Here is a 19,917-nt window from a genome sequence, read left to right as displayed (position 1 = left end):
GTGTGACTGACGGGTATCAGCATGGATTAGTGCTGAAAGGTAAGCGTGTCTCTCCCTGTCGAGGCGGATTTCCATCCCTCTCCTCTCTCCGCGGACACACACACACACACACACACACACACACACACACACACACACACACACACACACACACACACACACACACACACACACACACACACACACACACACACACACACACACACACACACACACACACACACACACACACTCACCCACGCACACACAAACACGCGCACAGCGACCTGCCGTCTCCTCCAGTGAGCCTCCCGCCTCCTGCCTCACATGGGATCGCTCTTTGTTTTTCAGTGTGTGTGTGTGGAAATGTGTGTGTGAGGATGTTTTTTTAGTGTCAGACGGACGTGCGATGCCTTTCCTCCCTCAGGATGCTCAGCGCCTCGATGGGCTGTCTCTCCTCTACTGGTGAGCTCATTTCCCCTCATCTCCTTCCTTCCTTCCTTCCTTCCTTCCTTCCTTCCTTCCTTCCTTCCTTCCTTCCTTCCTTCCTTCCTTCCTTCCTTATGTTTCTGTGTTTTCCTGCTCTCTCTCTTCTTACATGCTGGTTTCAGACTCGGAGCCGAAGCAGGTTTACGGGCTGCTCGGTGACAGATGCCTCTGAGTTTAAGTCCACATGCAGTGTGTGTGTGTGTGTGTGTGTGTGTGTGTGTGTGTGTGTGTGTGTGTGTGTGTGTGTGTGTGTGTGTGTGTGTGTGTGTGTGTGTGTGTGTGTGTGTGTGTGTGTGTGTGTGTGTGTGTGTGTGTGTGTGTGAGCTCAGTTCTGGGTCACACACAGAGGAGACGTGTAAAAAAGGAAAATAACAATCTTGACCCAGCAAAATGTCCGACCAAACGGCAGCTACGTAACAATGTTAAAAACAGTAAGAAAAAAGCTTTTACTTGTAACTTTCAGAGCAAGAAAAAAAAGACAATTAAGCAAAAAATATCTGTTAATCTCTTTAAAGAAAAAGGATTTCCATTAAAACAATAATACTTTAAACATCCATTTGAGTTCTCTCCTCTTTCGTCATCCTCCAGTACGGAGAACAAAGAAGTTCAGACTCTTCTGTCCGTAGTAACGTCCTCCAGGTCTGCTGGTTTGACCCCGACCTGCTCTTTGACCAAACCAGAGAAAGAGTCTCTGCAGCAGGTCCCTGATCCGCCTCGGGGTCTCCTCAGACTTGGGCGTAGCTGGTGAACCTCTGCTGGAGACCAGGTGGCGTCCTGATCGGACGAAGCTCCCCAGTGTGGAGGAGCAGCAGCTCCGCGTTGACCACGTTCACACTCAAACTGGAGCATGGACATGTAACAGCTCAGGTAAAGAGGGACCCATTAAACACCTTAAAAACAAGCAATAAAAACAATTCTGAAGCCAGTGGAGTGAGGCTAAAACTGGACGGATGAGCTTCTGTTTCTTTGTCCCTGTTAGAAGTCGGGCGGCAGCATTTTGTAGCAGCTGCAGTCGATGACGAGACGTGAGATCAAGACAGGGAGTCGCAGTCGTTCAGCGGAGACCTGACTAAGACATGTATGGGTCTCTGAAAGTTGTTGTGGGAAAGATACGACTTTACTTTGGCCAACGAGCCTCAACTAGCCTGCTGATAACCGCTCTACGAATGTCCGTGTACTGCCCATGTACTCGCCGTATTTAATGTCTGTAGCCTATTTTTATCTGCACCTATCTGCGTGTGGTTTCATCACGATACCGACCAACAGCACCCACTACTGGACCGACATGGAAATGACATCATTTTCAGCGTTTCTGACATTTCCGTGTAAACAGACACGGTTTTCCAAACGTTACCCTGTAAACGGGAATCTTTTCTGCAACAAAGAGGCGGAAAACGTTGCAATTTCACTTAAAATAAACTGGGCCTTAACAATCTGATGGTCAGTCAGGAGCATTTTGATGAGAAATGTCTTTCAATCAGGAAAAAAAATCTAACAACTTTAATGTCAAAGAAGTCAAATTTTTTAGTTAAAATAAAAATGTTTATCCTAAAAGAAGCACATTTGATGCTGAAACAGAAACACTTTACATTACTACGTCACAATTCTGTGTTAAAATACAGCTTGAAATTAGGAACTGTCTGGTTGAAGTAACATAATTGTGATTTCAAAAGGAAAATATTTGATTTAAAATAGAAGCTTTTAGAGTTCAAGCCCAAAATATTTTTATGTTGAAAAGAAGAGAAAACGTGATTAGAAGCTGACGGCTCGTCTGTGTTTGGTTTCATCCGGTTGCCCCTCCAAAATCCTCTGAAGTGTCCTCGTCTTCTGATAAACAGAGCGGAACGAGTCACGGAGGAGCCTTGCTGGGTAATTTAGTGTTAAAATGCAGAGCGCTGTGCACGCTGAGGATTACCGCCTGCTGCTTGCATATTTAATCTCCCCCTGTCTGTTTGCCGTATGCTGGAGTGTCGGCCCCAAAACGAGGCGGGAGCGGCAGATGTTTGGTAGAGATGATGAAGAGGCGGGAAGCTGCAGCAGCTTCAGCTCCGACTGAGTCACGTTCACAGACATCCAGTGTAAAACGGCAGGAACCCGCGTAGCAAGGTGGAGCGTTTTGATGCAGTTTTACACGTCAGGGTTTCAGTTTCAGCTGCAGTTTTTTTGGGAAATCCCAATCTGAAGGTGTCCATGCCTCTCCACCGTGCTCTGATGTGTCCAAACAGTTCACAGGAAACTTTCGCTTCCTCTGCAGCGCCGAACTCGCGCTAGCTTCAAGGCTAACTCCTTTAGTTTCAAGAATACTCGTTTTTTTTGTCCAGATTAATTCCTTCATCTACTGGGTTTGGGTTATTCTAACCAATAAGAGATTTAAAAAGTCTACAAAGATAAACTAAATCTACACAAATGACTTAAAACCGACCAAACACGATAAAGACAGGAGGCAGAAGGTTCCAGACCCTTTTTTTCTTCAATCCTCCTTTAGTTCTTTTTCAATTTAGTTTGTTGGTTGTTTTTGTTTTTTTTGTTTATTTATTTCTTTATTTGTTTTTTGTGTTTGTTTGTGAGGTTAGTTTGTTGGTTTATGACATTTGTTGTTTGTTTGTTGGGTTGTTTGTGAGGTTTGTTTATAGAGTGGCTGGCTAGGTTTGTTTGTTCAGGTTTGTGTGTTTGTAGATTTTTTTTTTAATTTGTAGTTGTTGTGTTTTTTTTCCACCTTTGTGTGTTTATTTTATTTAAAAAATCTTATGAGTGAGGTTTTTGGCCAGAGCGTAATTTCTTTTGTTCCTTTGTGGCGTTTGTGGCCTGAACCTGCCTGCGTGTCACCGTAATGGCGAGTGGCAGGTGGAGCAGATTAGCAGGTATTAGGTGATCAGTTTAATTGCTCCCTCGTGTCCCGGCTGCTCGGCTTCGCTGTACGTGGTACTGAAGGAGGTGCTACGGCTGCGAGGAGCGCTTGTTTTGTTCATAGACGGTTGAGATGAACTCGTGATGAAGCTCGTTGGTTGGTGGGACCGATTACCAGAGTTAATCTGGTCAAACTGCGTGTATATATAGGACTGAGGGGTCGCTGGTCTGGGTCTGAACCTTTCAGGTCTGTGTGTCAATATGTCAAACACTCTTTAATCTCATTCTCCTCCAAACCGGTTGAACTCAGTCTGACTGTCTTCTGCTTTTATTGCCTAATTAAACTAATGAGGACAAAACTAATTTATCAGTTTATCAATCCATCAAATTTAGCAGTAGAAAATTATAAACATTATCAGAATTTCAGGTTTATTTCCGGTCTCCCCACTAGAGTGTATCATAAATTAGACATGTGCCTTACCAGCCCATTTAAATGTGACTTCTTAAAATAAACAGTTAATATGTATGTGCACTATTGCAAAGCAATAAGTCAGTGTATAACTATCATATACCAGTGAAATACTGCATACTTTCTCCCTCTCTTAACACAATCTCCTGTTTTTCTGCATTGCCACTGTCATCATTACTATGACCACTAGAGGGCAAGAGCTGCACGACTTTTTGCAGTTGTATTTGAATCTACTAAACAGGACGTTTTAGGATTACAGATCATTTTTGACATGCGTATATTTAATAAAGACAACATTTACCTTTGAGATACTGCAATTTAGTGGCCACCAGGTGGCAGCAAATTAAACTGAGGACATGGTATCTGACAAATCACGATTTCAGCTTTATTTCTGGCCATCACAACTTTGTGGCTCTTTGAACTTTGACCTTTTAGCTCACCATTGTCAGAAGTACTTAGACTACAAGAGAACATATAAATGACCTTAGCAGTTGCAGTTAATACTTTCTAATCCATATCACCACTACTGAATACATTTTTAAGTGTATTTATGTTTAATAATTAGGAAAGGATGAGTCAGTTTCTGTAAACTTGGCTGCACGACATATACACACTTTACTGGCCGCAGCAGAATTATTTGAAAACATAATATCTGAAATTTCACCATTTCTTCAGTTTTTGGTCTTCATCACTTTCTCATATTTATACCTTTATTTCCATTACTCTTGTCATAAATACCACAACCGGTAGAAGACAACATGCATCTTTAATATGAGCTCATATCAATGAGCCCTGGACCGAGTTAACGAGTGTTTATGGATGGAATGAGAAACCACAAGTCAGTCCCCGTAATCTCTCATTTACGCTGAAACACTGTTGGTATAATTCAGTGATGTGAGCTTTTCATTGACCAACAGGAGGCAGCAGACTGAACTGAGGACCTAAACTCTCACATACAACTGTCAGCTCTGATGTGGGTCTCCATCATTCTCCATTGCTGCTGTCATCATTATAATATCCAGTAGGGGGAGATGTAACTGTGTCCTTTTGGTTCTAGTGGGTGAAGTTGGTCCCGACAAGTCCACATCCCAGGCTCAGACCGTTGCCCCTCCCCCCAGCGACTCATGTTGTTCTGGACGTTGTTTCTCAGTCTCTTGGGTGAAGACTCTGAAAGCGATGTGAGCTGAGCTGAGCTGAGCCTCGGGATCATGTTCGCCTCCGCTGAGGAGCCTCTGCAGCTTTAATCTGAACCTCCTCACATATAAATCTCCCCCGCTGACACACCACCGGCTGCCAGCAACACCCCCCTCATCCCGCCCCCCCTCCCCTCCACCCGCAGAGGATTGAAGAACTGCTTTGTCATGTTCCTTCCATTATTTTGAGTCATTGTTTGTGTCTGTTGCTGACATCCAGGCCGCCGCGTGGCTCAGGCATTCACTGGGGAGGGAGGGCGGGAGGGAGGCTCCGATTGGTCGGATGTGGATGGGTGACGGGGGAGGGAGTGAGACAATGACAAAATCCGGTGATGATTTGATTATTTTGTGCAGCTTTGGGGAGCGAGCGGGAGGCAGGATGCTGACATGCTGGTGAACCTGTTGTGTTTGCTCTCTGCCTGGCAGGACCATCATGGGCCCGCACGGAATCAGCCGAGCCGTCCACCGGCTGGAGTTCAGTGACTGCAGGAAGGGACTGGGTGAGCCCCCCCCCTCCAAAACCCCCCCAGGCTTCATGCAAGAGCTCCTTCCTCCACATGTGAAGCTCTGAGCTGGACGTCTCCGTTTCTTGTGTTTGTTTGTTTGTTTCCAGGTGTGAAAATAATCGGAGGCTACAGAGAGCTGACGGGAGAAGAGTTCGGTATCTACATAAAGCGGGTGATCGTCGGTGGGTTGGCAGCGCTGGATGGTGAGTTCACCATTCACTGAGAGGATGCAGACAGATTGTTATTGTTATTGTTATTATCCCATCTCACCCCTCTCTCTCTCCCCCCCACTCCTCTCACTCTCTCTTCCAGGTCGGCTTAAGTCAGGTGACCTGATTTTAGATGTCAATAACATCAGTCTGATGGGGGTGACGAATGAGAGGTGAGTGCGCTCTGCCTGAAAGTCATCTGTGCTTACAGCTCAGAAACAAAACGTCTGAATAGGTTCCAGCAGTCCAGGCAGGTTGTGCCAGTGCCACAGACATATAGTTAACAGGCCCAACTGCACCTATCCAAGCCACAAGTAATGCGGGTGGCGCCCTCTGTTGGCTGTAGTAAACATTACTGCAGCAATGAATGGTTGGAGTGAATTACCTCGGGAGTCATGTGTGAAATAGGATAAGAGAATTATTATAAAGTTTCCTAAATTTCAGGAAAATGTCAGTTTTTAATAGAGGACACCTGTTAAAATATGCCATTGTTAATGACTGCATGTTTCTAAGCTTCTATTTTTCTTTTAGTTTGAATTTACTTCTTATTTTTGTTGATACATTTTATTTTGAACAATAATTCCGTTTAAAAAGTACATCATACATCATACATATTACAAAGTGAACTGCGTGTGTGTGTGTGTGTGTGTGTGTGTGTGTGTGTGTGTGTGTGTGTGTGTGTGTGTGTGTGTGTGTGTGTGTGTGTGTGTGTGTGTGTGTGTGTGCGCGCGTGCGTGCGTGCGTGCGTGCGTGTATTTAATGCTCAGCTTGCAATTTTCTACACTCCTGCAGCGTCCTGTGTACATGTGTGTTTCAGGGCGGTGGAGATCCTGAGGACGGCTTCGCTCTCTAATCACATGTCACTGCTGATCGCCAGAGATGACGAATCCAGGTATCGTTTAATCATCTCTGTTTTTTCATACTCCTTTGTTCCTTTTATGACTTCTTATGACAATAAGTCAGTCAGTGTGTGTTTCAAACTTTAACATGACTGATGACTCAGCTAGTTTTTCATTGTTTTCATAAGTCAGAGGTCACATATCCTGCTGTATTTTGAGGAAAATCTGGAGATACTTGCTCCCGCACTGCTCGCAAGACATCTTGACATTTTTATTGTGTTTGTTTCTAATGTTTCCTTCTTTTCAAGAACTTAGCGTCATCTGCATATAGACATATAATCCTATTAAAGACACGGTGATGTGTATATATTTTTTAAAACTCAGTGGAATAACATTGTTTTTCTGAAAATGACAAGGGTATGGGCACTGACATAAATGAAGACATGGACATAGAAGATCTGACAGCAGGGGACCTGGTTTCAGACCTAATGTCAGATCTAGTTTCAAACCTGGTTTAAGACCATTCCTTAGATCTTTTCTCAGACGTAGTCTCAAACCTGGTGCCAGACCTTATTTCGGTCCTGATATCAGACCTTGTATCAGACTTGGTATTAGATGGTGTCTCAGGCCTGGTTTCATATTTGGCTTCAGACCTGGCCTCCGATTTTTTTTCTGACCTGAATTCAATGGTTTCAGATCTGGTGTCAGATTTTGTTTCAGACCTGGTCTCAGACTTAATCTCAGACCTGGTTTCACACATGGTTTCATATCTGGTCTCACTCCAATTTCAAATCTGGTTTCAGTTCTTGTCTCAGATCTAGTCGCAGACCTGGCTTCAAACCTGGTTTCAGGCTTAGTTTCAGTTCCAGTTATGGACCTGGTTTAGTTTGAAATTGGAATGAGGGATGTCAGTCCACTGTAAGAGGAACATTCAGCTCAATACACAACAATAATAAAGAGCAAAAGACTCTGGATCATTCATCCACTTCATACTGTTGTGATGGATACAGAAGAAAAAGCTGGAGTGGAATAAATATGAGGAATACTGATAATAACGTTTCGGTGTGTATACGCTCGTCAGACTCACGGTAGCTGCAGTACAGGTCGTTCTGGGACGTGGAGAGAAACAACAGCTGTGCAGCAGAAACTTTGCTGGATTTTCCTCTTGTTTTCCCCCTCGCCTGCTGCACTCAGAAACACCTCACAGATCCAGGTGTTCACATGTTTCACAGTCATTTCAGGAGAATCACTTGAAGCCTTTAAGCTTCTTACATCATCGCCTTCAGCAGTGTGGAGGAGAAGTCGGGGTTTAAAGTCAGGTCTCCTATAAGAGGGCAGAAACCTGGCCCGTCAGGAGTCTCATCGGTCCTCGGCGTGTACCCTGAGGCGACGGCATGCGAGGTACACCGACCTGGCACTCTGCTGTCCCCGCAGCTTCTCCCATCAGCCTGATGAACGTGTCCTGACACAATGGGGACACGACTCGGCCTGTCCACCACGAGGGGCCTGAGCTTCGCAACAGAGCTGCAGACGGCATCAGGAACATCAGGAGGAACATAAGGAAGAAAATCAGGAACATAGGAGGAACAGCAGGAGGAACATTAGCAGGAACATCAGGATTAACATTAGGAAGAACATCAGGAGGAACCTCAGGAACATCAGGATTAACATAAGGAAGAACATCAGGAACATAGGAGGAACAGCAGGAGGAACATTAGCAGGAGCATCAGGAGGAACATTAGGAAGAACATCAGGAGGAAGCTCAGGCACATCAGGATTAACATTAGGAAGAACATCAGGAGGAAAATCAAGAACATCAGGATTAACATTAGGAAGAACATCAGGAGGAAAATCAAGAACATCAGGAGGACCAGAAAGAGGAACATCAGAAACATCAGGAGGAACATTAGGAAGAACATCAAGAACATCGAGAGGAACAGGAACATCCGGAGGAGAATCAGGACGAGGAACATGAGTAAAATGTGAAAGTTCATCAGGATATAAATCAGAAATATCAGTAAGAGCATCACCAAGAACATCACAAGGATCATCAGGAACATCAAAAGAAACATCAGGAAGATTATTGGGAGCAATCAGAAGAGACATTTACTGAAACCAAATAAAACCACGAACATGATGGATTCCTCAACAAGAATAGTAATAGGAGCAACGCAGTAACCTCTAATCTTTGAGTATGTATGGGAACGTTGGCCTGATTTCAGTGGACATCCGGTTTAAAGGATCAAAGGTTCATGGTTGTTCTTCTGCAACCACATGAGGGAGACAAACGCCAATAGAAACCAGTCCTCTGGCTCTGTGTCGCTCAGCCTGTTTATACACACTGATTTTGTTGGGAGGGATTTTTGGAACAGACTTGTGAAGGTGGAGGAAATCCAATAGTAAATGATGAAATAGTTTTTATTATTGCTAGATATAGAAATAAAAGTGAGGTCACTGATGGACAATTTAAAAACATGTTTGTTTGTTTTTTCTTGATATAAGTATTTAAATCATCTGTGAGGCTCTGGTTTCTTCTCCAGGAGGGAGTTCATCGAGCTGATGGAGAAATATGGCTCCAACAACGTGGTGGCATCAGGACGAATCTCCCCGCCACAGACCTCCACAGGTCAGTCAGACAAACAAACAAACAGACAGACAGACAGACAGACAGACAGACAGACAGACAGACAGACAGACAGACAGACAGACAGACAGACAGACAGACAGACAGACGAACAAACACAGGATCAAACAAGCAAACAAACAAATTGGCAAACAGACAAAAAAATACACTGAAAGATAAACAAACAAAAGACAAACATGAATAAACAGACAAACAAATAAACTAATAAACACACGAGCAAACAAACAAACACATAAACAACCAAAAAACGAAGAAAGACAGATAAACAAACAAATACATAAACAACCAAAATAGAAAGACAAAGGTAGACAAACAAACACATGAGAAAATAAACAAAGACACTGAATAAACACATGTATGAACAAATAAAAAACAAACAGCACACAAACATCCCAAAACACAGATAGATAAACAAATACATGAGTGACACAAATAGATAAACAAACACATAGACAAACAAACAAACAAACAAATGAACAAGGATGCAGGCAGATAAACACATGAATAAATAAACCAACAATAACGCAATAAGGAACAAAACAAGCCCAAACAAATGAAACCAGGTAAACACCAACAGACATTAATAGATATATTACCAAAGGCAAACAAACATAAACACTCATTTTAAAAATTCAGTCTTCCTTTCTCCTCCCCTCTTCTCTCTCCTCCCTCTGCTTCCAGGGAAGCTGACGGACACCGCCTCCTCCTCCTCCTCCTCCCGCTCAGAGAGCCCTCAGCTCCTCAGCCCTAAGGAGGGCAACACCGCCCTCACCCACGGCGCCCCGTGCAACCCCAACCCTGCCTACGCCGCACACATGAACACGCACGCCTTCAGGTAGGCCCAGGGGAATCACAAGCTTTACCTAAAAAGTAGAAGATGGTGTTGAAGGACGAGGAGCAGGAGGAGGAGCAGAGAGGTTTTGATTCACCTCCTCGTCTCTCCTCAGTGACAGCGGCATTCAGTTGATCTGCGTTGCCAAGGGAACGGGCCTGGGCCTCATCATCAAGGGCGGAGCCAACCGTGCCGAAGGGCCAATGGTGTTCATTCAGGAAGTAGTGCCTGGAGGAGACTGTCAGAAGGTCAACACACACACACGCACACACACACACACAATCAAACAATAATTGATTAGTTTTGATATTAAGACTACTGGAGTTGACTAAAAAGTAACAAATTACTTGATAAAATAAATCTTGGTGTAGTAATGATTAATATAGGGGAGTTGCTGCCTGGTTGCTGTTATAAGAAAGTAACTTGTAACTTGATGGAGTCGCTACTCATCTCCTTCGCCTCCTCCTCCTCCTCACGCTGACATTTGTACATCTTGGTGCTGTTGCAGGACGGCCGGCTGCAGGTTGGGGATCAGCTGGTTTCCATCAACAAGGAGTCTTTGATAGGAGTGACGTACGACGAGGCACGAAGCATTCTGACCCGCACCAGACTCAGGTCCAACAAACCCCCAGGACAAAAGAAACCTTGTGCCAGAGTCAGTCAGAGTCTGAGTCAGAGTCTGAGTCAGTCCGATTCAGTCAATCAGTCTGAGACAGTCAGTCAGTGTCAGTCAGACACAATCGGAGTCAGTGGGATTGAATCTGATTTTAGCATCCTTGGACCCCGTGTTATTAATTGTGCCCCCTCACAGAAGTGTCAGACTCCTTTTTGGAAACTCTGCCTCAGGAAGTGACGGCCGGACTGATTTGTGTTGCAGACCGGACCCTACAGTGGAGATCGCCTTCATCCGGCGGAGGTCTTCGTCCAGCTCCAGCAGCGGCCCCCACAGTCCCATTGCCCCCCAGACTAGAGCCCCGGGGTCAGGGGTCGCCCCGCCACAGCCCACCGTGGTCACCAAGATCACGTCCAGCAGGAACCCGGTCAGCGAGACGCTGCCGGTGGTCAGCGTGACGCAGGTTTGTGTGTCCGTCCTCTGTTGCTTGTTGTTTTTCGTGAGTTTGTGAACAAACATGAAAAGTCTACTACACACACACACACACACACACACACACACACACACACACACACACACACACACACACACACACACACACACACACACACACACACACACACACACACACACACACACTTGCGTAACGTGCTGTTTGTTTTTTCAGGTTCGTGTGTGTGCTGCCAGAACAGATCAGACAGGCGTGTCCTCACCTGCACAGGGCGGCGGCCTCGAAACAAACACTGGTTCGGGCCTGTGACCTATCATTTGTGTTTTTGTGGTTGTTTTGTATTATATTTATATATTTACGTTTGTTTGTCCAAACTTTACTGAAAGCGAACCTAAAACCAGCCTGACACCACTCTGAACTAACGACTTAAAGTCAAATTTAAAGCGAAGCAGTAAAGTACACAAATATATATCATCTGAATCCAGACACCGGAGACCCTCAGAACTCATTTCTGTCTCGTCGTAGCTGTTATAGGAACAGTTTGAGTATTATGTTGTATCCAGCAACGTGTCTGACGTCACTTCCTGTTCGTCTCCGGTGAAGTTTTTTGTGTTTTTAATTTTTTTGATTTCAGAGCCCTCTGTTGATTTTTGTTTGTAGCCATGTTTTGAAGCAGTGAATGTTGTCTCTTGTTGTTAATTTTCCTTTGTAGATACATATTTGTCCTTTCGTGTGTCTCTTCAACCACATTGTCTCGCTGACCTTTGGGCTATTACAAGCAATCTTGTTTGGAGTGACTAGAGGTCTTTTCCATTTGTGTATTGTGTGGTTGTTTTTGCTGGTGCTCTGATTCCGTTATACGAGTCGATCACCGATCAATACTCACTGATGAGGATCTGACAGAATCAGCTGCACGCTTCACTTTGTCTTTGACTGATTACAGCCGACGGTTTCAGTTCAAACTGTCATTTTTATGAGTTTGACTGCAGTCAGCAGCTCTGGTGTGTGTGTGTGTGTGTGTGTGTGTGTGTGTGTGTGTGTGTGTGTGTGTGTGTGTGTGTGTGTGTGTGTGTGTGTGTGTGTGTGTGTGTGTGCAGACGAGAGTCGAAGTAAACGCTCCCTCAGCAGCAGCTGTCGTCTCAGACTGGAGAAGCTGGAGCAGGTCAGTGATTGGTCTCACACACAAACAAATCATCACACTCCTGAACAACAACAACTACCAGCTTGAACAATACTTCCTGTCAGGGTAGAAAATGTTGTGATTGCAGTGGCCTGACACCCGTATGAAGGTGATGTGAAAATAGTGTGATATCAGCTGAACATCAGTTCAAATCCAGTCTGAGAAAGAAACTTCTAAATGAACTAAACAAAACAGCCAATGTCCTCCCTCTACGGTGTGCGTATTGATTTGTGTGCGTGTGTGTGTGTGTGTGTGTGGGTGTGTGGGTGTGTGGGTGTGTGTGCAGGCTCTGGCTGTGATCGGGCTGCAGCTCTCGGAGTCTCAGATTCAGACTCTCCGGTCCAAACTTCACGCCGACGCTTCAGGGACGGTTTCACTCAAAGGTGAGTGGCAGCTGCTCGTCAGGCCACAGGTGGGAGGGGCTAATCCAGCTTCAGGTATGAAAGGTGTTTCACTCTGCTGAGTCTATCTTTGTCTGTACGGTAAGGGCAGAGTGAAATCCTTTTTCTAAACAACTCCTACTAGTTTGGATATATTTTCTCTTTTGCAGGATGGGATGAACTGTAGTTGTATAGTTAGCAGTTGTCTGGTTAATGGCTGGGTGGTTGTATGGTCATTGGTTTTCAGATTCATTGTTGCCTGTTGCAATAGATGGTGGGGTGGTTGCATGGTTATTGGTTGTCTGGTTGATAATTGTATGGTTGTAGGGTTAGATGGATTGTGATTGTACAGTTATTGGTTTTCTAGTTGATGGCTGTCTGTTGGGGTGGTTGATGAAATGGTTGGATGGTCGATGGTTGTCTGGTTGGATGGCTGGTGAGATGGTTGTTTTGTAGAGTAGTTGGATGATGGAAGATGGTCCCTCCTCCCTGCTCCTGCTGATGTTTGCATTCTGCTTTTGTTGGCAGACTTTGAGAGTGTGATCCAGGAGCTGTTCAGGCCTCAGTCGACCTCCACCATCACGGCCGACCTTCTGTCCGGTCTGTTGGAGTCGCCCACCAACCAGAGGGTACGTCCACTTGCCGCCTCAGAGAGGGCCTGATTTTGATTTTACAATATTTTCATTAGTTGCACAGTTTTGGACAAACCAATGAATTAATTCATCAATAAATGAAAACCCCCTTTGAGAAAAGTACAACCGGGTCCAGTAGTGGCCGATTAAAGAGTTGGAAGTCAAATATTTTAGATTGATCTGTTTTGGGGGTAATAGGTCATTTTGCTCATACACCAACTTTCACACCACCTTTCAGTAATAAAAAGACATAACAATACAATCAATAAGAAAAAATATAAACATCAGTGCACTGATTAAGAGACATGTTAACTGTTTAAGTATGAGCCTGTTCCAATAAAGAAGTCTGTTTTTGACTTCAGCCACAATTAAGATGAAATTGGCTTGAAACTGAAGTCCTTATTGCTGTAGCGTAGCATGAATGAGCTAATCAGACTGTGGCTGCTCACTGAGTGGCTGAATCTCTCCTTCATGAGCGAGACCTCAGTAGCGCCTTGTTTACGAGCTTCACAGTGTGAACGGCACCTCGTGGTCGTCACGCCCCCGTTATCGACGCTCGCTCATCGATCTGTCCTCCTGGTGCATGGGGACGCACGCCATCGGACTGCAGATCAATACACACACGCACACGCACACACACACACACACACACACACACACACACACACACACTGTCAATAACAAACTGTCAGACTGTGATGTTACATTCATCAGTTATCTTTCAATAAATAAGCATTAGTATTATTATTATCATTATTAATGTTGTTAATATAGAATTTTGGCTTATAGAGGCCATTTTTACTTCTTTCACTACTGAGATACCTATATTTTTTTTGTTTGCCTAATGCGCCATTTACATAACATTTCAAGTAAAAGGTTCGTGTTTACACAACAACGTTTTGGAAGCGTTGTTCGTTTACACAGAAATGGCAGAAATGCTGAAAGTTATGTAGTTTGTATGCTTATTAGCTACGTGAAAATGTGCTTCACACTGACTGTTAATTCAATTCTGATCATTTTGCACTTCAAAAAAAATACATAGCATTAAAAAAACTTTTGCCTTTCCACATTGCTCTGATCATACTTTCTGCGACCACTAGAAGGAGACAAAGAGCTTCTGAGGGCAAAGATTTGTCGCTTCAACGTCAAATGGAAAGATTGACATTTGGAAATATTAGAACTGAATGTTGAATACGATGAACCGTTGTCTGCAGCCGTCGCTGTCTGACTCGGAGGACCTGGAGGAGATGGAGCGCCTGAGGAAAGAGCACATCGAGGCGCTGAGGGAGATCAAGAGGCTGCAGGTACCTACCGACACAGGAAGTCATGTAGAATCGTACAGGAAGTGACATCATTGTCACCCTCCTGACCCTCCGTGTGGTCTGCAGGAGCAGCTCGTGGAGTCTCAGAGGGTTCACCATCAGATGGAGGAGCAGCTCAGCAAAGTCACTCAGGTCTCATTCATTCGTTTTTCAATCGTTTGCACATGTCATATTACATCCAGGTACGCAGCCCAATTCCTATGACGTAAATTCAAAAAAGTAATCATAATCCATGTAATCAAATTACAGTGTTGCGTCTTTCATGTTGTTGTCAGAAGGACTAGGTTCAGGATGACAGATGCATTCTTCCACCAGTAAACAGAGATTTTGTGAAATAGTACCGATTGAGACAACAGTAGTAAATAGTTCTGCACATGCACGAGGAGATGGACGATAACAAACCCGACGGCGTCCAGAGTCTCCTGACTCCTAGTCCATATTCTTGGTAGTTTGGTAGTTGACAGTCAACGTAGTAATAATGTGTACAAGTGAAACTTTTTTGAAACGAAAACACAAAAAGGATGCGTTTTCACTTGGGACATTGTTGTGTTAACGGCACCAACACAATTGTATTCCAAAAGCAGCCATGTGTTGATGTAATGTGATTGCAACCAGGTCTGATGTAATCAGATTACAGTGTGAAACATCATAAAATACAGTGCGTCTGGACAGTATTCATGGCACTTCACTTTTTTCACATTTCATTATTACAGCCTCATTCCAAAATGGATTTAATTTATCTTTTACCTCAAAATTCGACACACAATACCCCTTAATGGCCATATGGGAAAAGTTTTGGGAAATGCTGCCACATGTACAAGTATTCACAGCCATGGGGCTCTCGTTTGAGCTCTGGTGCTTCCTGTTTCCACTGATCATCCTCCACATTGGAGTCAACCTGCAATAAATTCGGTTGATTGGACAGGATCTGGAAACACACCGTCTACATAAGTTCGAACAGTTGTCAGTGCGTGTCGGAGCCCAAACCCAGAATAAAGTCAAAGGAGAAGGAGTGAAAAACAATATGATGTGAATTAAATGACAACATTGAGGCTCAGTGAGCAGAACAGAGAGAAGCTGAATCCTGCTTTTTATCACAAAGCAGCAGATAGAGCCCTCAGCATACACTGTGTGTGTGTGTGTGTGTGTGTGTGTGTGTGTGTGTGTGTGTGTGTGTGTGTGTGTGTGTGTGTGTGTGTGTGTGTGTGTGTGTGTGTGTGTGTGTGTGTGTGTGTGTGTGTGTGTGTGTGTGTGTGTGTGTGTGTGTGTGTGTGTGTGTGTGTGTGTGTGTGTGTGGGAGGATCGCGTAGCCTCCGCTGCCTCTTTGATTTCGGCTCGAAAAAAATAGTTCCTCCTGCTCTTCTTCCTCCTCTGTTTGTCTGTTGTGATTCATCCTGAAGGGTCTCGGCCTCTCCCTCGTCCACTCGCTGCCTGTCTTCTTTTGCTCAGTTGCGTAAAACAATCGATGGCCAAATTTAGATGCAGTGAATCTGGCTGTTTTTGAACCTGGACCTGCGGGATCCATCTCAGATCACCTGAACCCTGCTGTACCCCAGTCACACAATGCAGGTCCGATCCAGGTGGATCCTCAATAAAATAGAACGCTAAAATAAAGATAGCAGCTCACAACTAGCCCAGTGCAACATTGACTGGTTCAGAATTAATCATTCGTCTAATCCAAACCTTGTCCAATGAAGTGATACAACTCATGTAAATATTATGTTGACATCCAAGTCAGACCCAGATTGAAAGATGGTCAAAAGTGGTACAAACATCCAAAACCACACAGAAGACTTTTCCAAACATTACAGGTCCATGCAGACGATCACTAGTCCAGAATGAGCCTGAAGGAAAAGCTGCGAATGCTAACCACAGCTACTGTGGATACTAATGCTGATGCTATTTACAGTTGGACGGCTCACAGCCTGCTGGTCCTCACAATGTATGATAAACATGATTTTTCATCAGAGTTATTTTCAGAATATTTCTAAAATCCTGCGACGAATAGGGAAGGTAGCAGATGGTCTGTTCTCACCCCGTGTGTGTGTGTGTGTGTGTGTGTGTGTGTGTGTGTGTGTGTGTGTGTGTGTGTGTGTGTGTGTGTGTGTGTGTGTGTGTGTGTGTGTGTGTGTGTGTGTGTGTGTGTGTGTGTGTGTGTGTGTGTGTGTGTGTGTGTGTGCACATATGACTGCACTGCAGGGGTGTTGAAGCTGCCAGGTTGGCTTCATTTCCTGCTTCATACGTGTGTTAATATTTACAAGCACAGGAAACGGGCTCACGGCGCTGCCAGGCGCTGCTCGCAGAGAAAATAGAATTGTCTTTTTGTGGAACACTCCGCTCAGGAATCGCACTGAAGTAAATAACATTTCCGATTTCAGAAAACGAATTATATCAGGTCCCTTAGGATAGTAGGTTTTGCACAAAATCTGCTATGTGACGTATTCTGAAAAAAATAATTATGCCAAAGAAACATAGGTCTCATGGCTCGGACCCGCCGTCGATGATGAGGAAACGAGGCCACAGGGTGGAGTTGCGATCAATGCCACAGAGGCGGTGGGAGGGGGTCAGATGTTCCTGGTGATCAAACCCACCGCTGGCTGTGGCGCTGGAGCTCCTCGGGCCTGTGAGAATCGTTTTACTGAAGCGTGAGAGCTGCGGCAGGGTTTCACTCAGCAGCAGACGCACACTGCTGCAGCTTTGTGTTTCTGTTATGTAACACTCAGCGGGAAGGTCGCACACGCCGAATGCAGAAAACCTGGAAATAAACACTTTCCCTTAAACACAACATGGAAATTCTAACTTTCACTCAGTCATATCTAAATAAATATTTGATCTTATTTTTCAAAAAGCCTTTAAAAAAAGACACAACTAAAATGGTGGTGGTGGTGGTGTTAGATGGGGCGGGGGGGGTCTTAAAACTAAAACAAATAAAAGAGATAAAATGGCTAAAATGTCCTTCCTTCCTGTGGCTGTATAACTCCTCCCTGTAAACAGTGTTTGCTGTGTTTTAATTAATTCCGTCCCTTCTGTGCTTTCTTTAATCACTGTGAAGCCTGGGAGATGTGTATATTTAAAATGATTTAATTTATGCCCTGTCCTACTTGATTTTTGGACTTTCCATTTATTCTGTGTGGAGCAATGCTTAAAGGAATTTGCCTCTTGGATTGAGAAAGTAATTCTATGATTATTACATTGATTTGATTATTGTTATTCTCTTTTCTGTCCATGCTGGTTATTTTGACCTCTCAATGTGTTTGATATTAATGGTGGACGCGGACGCAGCCGTCACCAATTCCTGTGATTTACCACCAATGTGGGGCTGTGAAAGCGGCGTAGCGGTCGGACTGGTCACTCTCAGACTACACTGCTGCAGCTTCCCTGTAGCCAGGCACCGCAGTGCTGTGATCACCTTCGTCTCGGGCGTTATTGCCTTGCTTCGCCGTGGGAGAAATAAGCTCATCTCTGATGAGGTCGATTACAAACATTACTCCCGCACCATCGAGCCGGTAGCGTGTCATTAAATCATTGTCGTGAAACATACGGAGGACATCTTTCCTTTCCCTTTGTCTTACCGTCATCTTGTCTGTTTAAGAAACTCTTAAGCTTCTTAAAAGTCCTCCTCACTACTTTTAGCGGTTAGGAGCTCTCTTAGGGCTAAAGATGCTTTGTGAATTACTTTTACCTTAATAGGGGAAAATTCTAAGAAAAGTCTTAAATTCTTAGTCTTAGGATGCTTTGTGAATACGGGCACTGGAGAATATGGACTGGGAGTCATGACACTCTGGAGGAATCATTGTTCTGATCGTCCATCTACTGAACATGTGCGGAATAACAATTTACTACTGCCGTGGTAGCAGGGTTTCAGAGACTTCACCTTCCCCCCCATTTCTATGGCGACGGAGTCACAGTGTTTACAAAAATTGCATTTCATGGGCTCTGAGCACTGTTTCCACCATTTTCACTTGAAAATGTTGTTGTGTAAATGGGGCCCAAAGCTCAAAAGTCTCTGTCAGCAACTGGAAAGTTTTATTTCACTACCACTCTCTCCCTCCTCCTCCTCCTCCTCCTCCGTCTGTCAGGAGGTGAAACTGGGTGCTGAGGAGAGCCGGGCCCTGAGGAGCCGCGTCCAGCAGGCTGAGGAGGCGCAGAAGCAGGCAAGGGGTATGGAGATGGACTACGAGGAGGTGATCCACCTGCTGGAGGCCGAGATCGCAGAGCTGAAGACTCAGAGGGTCGAGCAGCCGAAGGTGACGAAAACAAACGCAACCACCGCTCAGCTTCAGGCGGTCTGGCAGGTTTTAATCTGCCTCGAACGTGAGGGAGGGATGTGCATCGCCCTCTAGTGGTGGTAGTAATGATGACGGCAGCAATGTAGCAAGGCCGAAGAGGAAGTATGGAGACAGTCCGAGTCTGAGGGGTCACAGATCCTCTAAGAGTTCAGTGAAGTAACTGTTTGAGTAGAGTATCCGCGTATGTAAAGTATTGATGTGAGTAAAGTATCGGTTGAAATTAAGAATCAGTTTAAATAAAGTATTGGTTTAAGTAAAGTATCATGTGAGTAAAGTATCGGTTTGAGTAAAGCATCGTGTTCAGTAGCGTACCGGTGTGAGAAGAGTATCGCTGTGAGAAGAGTATCGGTGTGGTGGGACTGTGTTACAGTGAATTTATTAGGTTGGTTTCTATTAGAATCGGTGAGCAGGATGTGAAGGGAAAGGCAGGAAGCAGCTGACAGACCTTTCAGAATAAAGGCCCCCGTTGTGTGTTTTGCAGCCGCAGGAGGATCTGGAGGAGGTGAAGAAGAAGGTGGCTGTCCTGGAGTGTCAGCTGAGGAAGAGCGAAGCGGCCAGGAAGAGTCTGGAGATGTCAACTGGGAAGCTGCTGAGCTTTGTGGAGGTAGGAGTATCCTTCCAACACAGGAAGTAGTCCCACGTAGCTGCGTTCGACTGTGATGTCTGAAATAAGGGACAACAAAAAGAAAAAACCCAGAACTTAGCCTGCTCCATGTACACTGCTTTTAATTGGTAGATGAGCCACGTTCACGTCAAATGAAGGTTTAATTTTTCCACATTTGAGTGGCATCAGATGTTCCAGGAGATTTTCATTCTTCACCATGAAAACTGTGAATAAAAACAAACAAATACGAACCTTAGCTGATTTCTGAATTAGTGTGAACATGGTTCTTGCAGCTCTGCATAAAATGTACATGAAATTAATAGAACCGGAGATTGAAAAAAATAACAGTATAAATCAAAAAACAGACCAACGATTTACACTTTGTTTCTGCAGAATGTTCAAGAGTTCCTGCTCGAGATCCACGGACCCACAAAGAGCT

The 19,917-nt window shown here is 44.6% G+C and overlaps 1 protein-coding gene across 3 annotated transcripts in view; it reads left to right on the top strand.

Moving 5' to 3' along the window:
- The first annotated feature begins 264 nt into the window (after nucleotides 1-264).
- stxbp4 (syntaxin binding protein 4) overlaps nucleotides 265-19,917 on the top strand; it is a 27,781-nt gene continuing 8,128 nt past the window's right edge. For 2 of the 3 annotated variants that reach the window (XM_080478073.1, XM_080478074.1), the window contains exons 1-19: nucleotides 315-444; nucleotides 5,404-5,477; nucleotides 5,591-5,686; nucleotides 5,796-5,865; nucleotides 6,510-6,584; nucleotides 9,072-9,157; nucleotides 9,857-10,010; nucleotides 10,123-10,255; nucleotides 10,516-10,622; nucleotides 10,885-11,083; nucleotides 11,288-11,366; nucleotides 12,169-12,233; nucleotides 12,538-12,634; nucleotides 13,160-13,260; nucleotides 14,478-14,567; nucleotides 14,652-14,717; nucleotides 18,665-18,832; nucleotides 19,356-19,478; nucleotides 19,872-19,917. The exon at nucleotides 19,872-19,917 is cut by the window's right edge and continues 4 nt beyond it. In XM_080478073.1, coding sequence (XP_080334199.1) covers nucleotides 389-444; nucleotides 5,404-5,477; nucleotides 5,591-5,686; nucleotides 5,796-5,865; nucleotides 6,510-6,584; nucleotides 9,072-9,157; nucleotides 9,857-10,010; nucleotides 10,123-10,255; nucleotides 10,516-10,622; nucleotides 10,885-11,083; nucleotides 11,288-11,366; nucleotides 12,169-12,233; nucleotides 12,538-12,634; nucleotides 13,160-13,260; nucleotides 14,478-14,567; nucleotides 14,652-14,717; nucleotides 18,665-18,832; nucleotides 19,356-19,478; nucleotides 19,872-19,917 — 1,885 coding nt within the window. In that variant the 5' untranslated portion in view covers nucleotides 315-388. Of the gene's footprint in view, nucleotides 445-5,403; nucleotides 5,478-5,590; nucleotides 5,687-5,795; nucleotides 5,866-6,509; nucleotides 6,585-9,071; nucleotides 9,158-9,856; nucleotides 10,011-10,122; nucleotides 10,256-10,515; nucleotides 10,623-10,884; nucleotides 11,084-11,287; nucleotides 11,367-12,168; nucleotides 12,234-12,537; nucleotides 12,635-13,159; nucleotides 13,261-14,477; nucleotides 14,568-14,651; nucleotides 14,718-18,664; nucleotides 18,833-19,355; nucleotides 19,479-19,871 lie in introns of all 3 variants that reach the window. The other variant, XM_080478075.1, reaches the window with a different exon arrangement.

This window comes from Lipophrys pholis, assembly GCF_963383615.2.
Source record: "Lipophrys pholis genome assembly, chromosome: 1".
NCBI classification, from domain to species: domain Eukaryota; kingdom Metazoa; phylum Chordata; class Actinopteri; order Blenniiformes; family Blenniidae; genus Lipophrys; species Lipophrys pholis.
Note: the sequence above shows the minus strand (reverse complement) of the source record. Positions and strands in the feature narration are given on the sequence as shown.